Source organism: Myotis lucifugus, unplaced genomic scaffold, assembly GCF_000147115.1.
Source record: "Myotis lucifugus unplaced genomic scaffold, Myoluc2.0 scaffold_139, whole genome shotgun sequence".
In the NCBI taxonomy this organism is placed as follows: Eukaryota; Metazoa; Chordata; class Mammalia; order Chiroptera; family Vespertilionidae; genus Myotis; species Myotis lucifugus.
Genome location: NW_005871187.1, coordinates 2,396,970 through 2,402,820, shown reverse-complemented (window position 1 = coordinate 2,402,820; position 5,851 = coordinate 2,396,970). Strand labels below are relative to the sequence as shown.

General features: G+C 33.3%; 1 protein-coding gene across 1 annotated transcript in view; it reads right to left on the bottom strand.

The window, feature by feature from the left end:
- CEP126 (centrosomal protein 126) overlaps positions 1-5,851 on the bottom strand; it is a 66,221-nt gene that overhangs the window by 9,257 nt on the left and 51,113 nt on the right. Inside the window, 2 exon segments of the mRNA XM_023758844.1 lie at positions 2,020-2,229; positions 3,785-3,860. Of these exon segments, the coding sequence (XP_023614612.1) occupies positions 2,020-2,229; positions 3,785-3,860 (286 nt within the window).

Below are 5,851 nucleotides of genomic sequence, written 5' to 3'. Positions count from 1 at the left end.
CCAGGGGTTTTATATTCTCACAATAAATCACTCTTATCCTTTCATAAATTGTTAAAAGGCTAAGCAGAATTCCAAAGGTCTCCCATATTCTGCCACAGGTGACCAAATAGTCGTGTACTGTCTCTCTTTGGAAGTTCCTGACTTTCCTTGGATGCCAGGCTACGTGTTTGTGCTGGGATTTCAGCTCTTCCCCTTCCCTTCCCTTCCCTTCCCTTCCCTTCCCTTCCCTTCCCTTCCCTTCCTCCCTTCCTCCCTTCCTCCCTCCTCCCTTCCTCCCTTCCTCCCTTCCTCCCTTCCTCCCTTCCTCCCTTCCTCCCTTCCTCCCTTCCTTCCTTCCTTCCTTCCTTTCTTCCTTCCTTCCTTCCAATTAAAAAATGTTTTTGTTATTGATTTCAGAGAAGGGAGATGGAGAGAGAGATATAAACATCAATGATGAGAGACAATCATTGATTGGCTGCCTCCTGCATGCCCCAAACTGGGGATCAAGCCCCCAAACCAGGCATCTGCCCTGACTGGTTTGGAATCGAACCGTGACCTCCTGGTTCACAGGTTGACACTAAACTACTGAGCCATGCCAGTGGTTTAAATTTTCGAATGCATTTAAAATAAGCTATACTGTTATTGTTTATTTGCTTTTTCTTAGTCTTCGGGTGGGACTGACACATTATAGCTACATTTTAAACAGAAGTGGAATACACATATAATACATACACATACATTTTTATATATGCCTTATATAGGAATGGATGTGTATATATTATGTATTTTTTTCCAGTGGTTCTCAACCATAGGTGATTTTTGCTACCCAGGGAACATTTGTCAGGAGACATTTTTCATGACTGGTGGTACTATACAGCATTCAGTGTGTAGAGAGGTCAGACATGTGGCTAAACATCTGACAATGCACAGGACAGCTCCTACGACTAAGAATTATCTTGCCCAAAATGTCAGTAGTGCCAAGGCTGAGAGACCATGCTAAATACACTCACACATAAAATACTGTTATTATTGCTCATGTCTAAATATTTTGTAATTTCCACCCAGCTAGTGTGGTTCAGTGGTTGAGCATAGAACTATGAACCAGGAGGTCATGTTTGAATTCCCAGTCATGGCACATGTCCGGGTTGAGGGCTCAATCCCCAATAGGGAGCGTGCAGGAGGCAGCCAATCAATGATTTTCTCTCATCATTGATGTTTCTATCTCTCCCTTTCCCTTCCTCTCTCTGAAATCAATAAAACTATATTTTAAAAAACATAAATATTTTGTAATTTCCATTATGGTAGCTTTTTCAGAACCATGGTTTATTTATAAATGTGTTTCTTAATGGTTATCATTTTGTTATTCATGTTTAATTAAATTGGTGTCAGAGGATGTGCATAACTTTAATCCTTTGAAATGTGTGAAGGCCTATTTTATGGTATAATATATGGTCCATTATTATAAATATTCTATATGTATTTTGATCAAGTTTGTTAATCATGTTTGATTCTTATATATCTATTTGATTTTTTTGGTCTAGTCTATCAATTACTAACAATGTAAAAAAAAAATCTCTCACCATGTCTAAAAAACATTTTATATATTTTGAGGCTATGTTCTGAAATGCATACAAAGTGAAAATATGTATATATTTCTCCAGAATTAAAACTTTTGACCATCACAAAGTTATTTTTTATCTGTACAGCAAAGCTTTCTGCTTTATAGTCAATTTTGTCTGATAATAATACATCTAAACCAGTTTCCTTTTGTTAGAATTTGCTTGTTAGAATTTGATTATTTTTCATCTTTTTTAAGCTTTTCTATATCCTTATGTTTTAAATATCTTACTTATAAACAGGATATGAGTATGGTGTAATAGTATGGCATATTCAAATATATTTTTAATTGTTACTTACTTGATTTAAGAGGTGATAATCTGGATACATTTTGTATTTTTAATTCTTAAGATAAATTAAATTTTAAATTAAAATAGTAAGAAAATATAACCCTTCTTACAAAAGGTGTTCTTCCACACTTACAGAATAACCTTTCATTGAGACGATTAAGGGACTGCAGGATCTTCTGCTCTTCAGCTGATAGCGCACAGATGTCCAATTGCTGGGTCTTATTTAAAGCCAGATTTGGTTTCTGTAGCTGCTTGTTACTCATGACAGACAGAATTTCATCCTCAGCCACTGAAGATTTCACTAGGTTTTCAGCCATCAGAAACTCAGAAGTACTGTCTGAAACTAAAGAAACTTAACATTAACTATTCTTTGATCCCTATTTGTCGTCAGGATCAGCACTTATATACACTTAACTGACATATCTATATGTATTCATTTCACTAACAGGAACCCAGTGAATCTTCTGTTCCTTTGCATTTTGTTTATCAGAATCCTCTATACCTAGCATTTCCCCATCCCTAATTAAAAAAAAAAAAGATATCCAAATGATGGCATTGAGGACATAACAATGCCTATAAAGTGTTACCTGAAGTAAAGAAAAAATACATTCTGTTAAAATTATTTTGTGTATTTTTGTCATTCATTGGTAGTACAAAGAAGAGATAAAGTAGACTGTCTTTGCAATAGCAATTAAGATGAGTTATAAATAAAAGAGTAAGAGAAAATAAACTTAAAGAAAGATTAGAAAATTAGATAATCAGCTGAACAGGACAACCTAGAAACAGATCAAATTAGTTATAAGAACTTAACACTTGATCAAAGATGAGATAAAAGAAAGATGACACAATAAGTTTGTTGTTTAAAAAGAATCAACTTGGAGTTTCATTTCACATCATCCATTTAAACAAATTCCCAAAGAAATTAAAGAATTAAAATTTAATCTAAAGGAAAAAGAAACATTTCTAAATTTCTATATTGAAAAGGTTTTTGAGCTTAAAAGTAATGGAGAAATCACTAAAAAAGACTGAAAACATGTTTATTTAAGGCCTGTCTTCCCTAACAGATTTTAAATTTTTGAAGGGCAAGACTTTTGTATGTTTTGTTCATTATTGTATACTCAATATTTAGCTGCAGCTGGGAATTGGCTTTCATAATCATTTATGGCATGAAAAAATAAAAATAAGACCTTTATATGTAATAATAAAACATAAGTGCAATAAAATACAAATAATAGAGTAGTAAAGATATTTGAAATTAATATAAGGATTAGAATCCTTGATATTTAAAGAATTTATAGAAGTTGGCAAGAAAATATAAAAACTCCAATATCTACAGGGAAAAAGAATATAAAGAAACAATTCACCAAAAATAAATATACACACAAAAACAATTAAGTATATTAATAAACGATGTACAAATCAAAACTAACAAAACACCATATCTTTTCCTGTGATATAAACAAATAATATAAGTGATGTATCTCAAGTAAGTACATACCCCAGAATTGAATAATAATACACTCAGGAAAATACTTTAGTAATATGTATGAAAGCCATAACAATACTTATATGCTTTGATCCAGAATTTATTTAATACAAACTTTTATTCAATAAATATTTATTAGGTGCCAATTACATGTCAATTACTATAATTTTAATTCTGAGAATCTAACTTAGGAAAATAATTGAAAAGTCAGGAAAAGGCTTATGTAGAAAGATGTTCGGTACATTACAACTTAGAATAAAGAAAAACTGGCAACAATCTGAATGAACAGGGGGAGGACAATTAAGTCCCAAGTGGTGCTTGAACACTCACATAGTATGTAAGTATTTGGGTAAATACATATAAGAAAAAAAAAATCCCCTGGTCAGGGGAAAATGTTTAAGTTGAAACATACCTTCTTCAATATTAGAAGTATCCCTTGTAGCTTGTTTTGGCTCACTTGAACTTAGCTGGACCCTTTGTCCAAAATTCTATAAAAATAGAGTATTAAATCAACATAATTCTGTATTTAAATTTCATGATATATACGTTGACTTTTAAAAAAGTGTTATTTGCTGTATATATTTTCAGCTATCACTGTTCATGTAAATTGTATATTTTCTTTTTTTAAAGTATCAATCAAGAATTACTGAGATAAGGCCTTTCTACAGTACCTAAATATTTTTAAAAATGTTTAATTTCAATTTTGAAAACTTTTCAGGTTGCAGTGTTGTCTTGGATATTTGGAAGAATGAAGTAATTTGGGTGGCAATCAAAAATGCTAATTAAAGAAAAGTTGAAAATCACCTTAATGTTTGTAATCTACTTGATTTATCACAGTACAGGTGAATCACTACTACCAGCCTAAAGCCTTGGATATGGCCAATGACAAGGATAGGTCAAGTATCTTAGATGACAAAGCTTAAAGCAGAAAGAGCTGCATAGAACCGGGAAACGGGAAATCTCAGAGCACTGGCCGTCAGTACACTCATTCAACACTCTCAGGAATACCCACTCTCCTTCCCTGGATATGCTCTACTTTGTTTCTTTACTCCTATTCTGTTCCACTTTAAGAAATGACTTTCTCACTGATAAAACTGCCCGGCTACAACCATACCTCACCTTTGATCATTCTGTTCTGAAGAGTAGCCGATGCAGGTTTCTGCAACAGCCCTCCTTCAGTAGCTCTCGTAGCCTAGCCTCATCTTCATTACAGACTTGAGACACCCTGGACTGAGGCCCTGGCACAGAGTGGTAATTGTGCTCTTTCTATCTTTCACTGATCTCTCAGATTCTCCACACAGAAGTGGTGGGCTGAGAAAAATCGGGGATGACAAAATACATTTCCTAACACAAGGTGACAGGGGCCAGTGCTATAGTAACTGAACACCACAGTTCGGGTAAAAACAAAAAACAACCCCCCACCCCCCACAAAATCCAAAATCAAAGCAAAACAATAAAACTGAAAAAATTAAATTTCAAACTTGATTTTGACATTGGAATACGGACCTATATTCTAAAGCTAACTTCAGAACATGTGTAAAGTGGGTGTGTGAGTGAAAGTGGAAGTAAGGCTTCTGGAAAGAAGGACAAAAATAGAATTCTAAAGACTAATATAAAATGTAAAGGAGGAAGACAGAAGAACAGCATAAAACCAGAAAAATAAAGATGAATTTAGACAGGGCAGTAATAACAGCCATTTAAAATTTAGTTTGTGTTTTTTTTTTTTTTAATAAAAACTACATATTACTTTTAAATTTAAACTATATTAATAAAAATAAAGAAAATATAAAGATAAAAAATTTTGTTTTATAGATTTTGAGATTTTTGATGTGAATAACATGGAAGTTAATAAAAGGATTTAATATTTATAATCAGGAAGTTAGGTTTATAATAGGTACTATATTTATATTAAGCAGTAAGAATATATTGGTAATAGGACAACTTAATTTACTTAAATAAATGATTTTTTTTGCTGATAAGATATATCATGGTTGATTGTTCTCCATATTAATAAATTTGTTCACATAAAAATCAATAGTTTCTATAACAAAATAATAGGATCTTCAACCTAAAACTTGCAATATAAATTCTTCATAAGGCACTATTCCAGTTTTATTAAAAAACATTAGAAGTGATATTTACAGTAGAAACTCCAAGTAAAATGCTATTCACTCACACATCTAGAATTTTTAATATTTTATATTCAATCCTTGGATCAAGTTAGACCCCTAGAAAATGTCATATCTAGGTCACATTTACTTAGCTCTCATAGAGTTATCTTCACTAACTAAAATTAATATTATTGTGCTTTTGAATTTTATTGAAGACTAGTGGCCCAGTGCAACTGCTCTCCCCTGCAGGCTAGTTCCCCCCCAACTGCCCTCACCTGCTGGCCTGGTCACTCCTAATTGCCCTCCCCCGCCGGCCTGCTTGCCCCCAACTGCTCCCCCCTGCTTCCCTCCTCCCCCCCCAAGTGGGC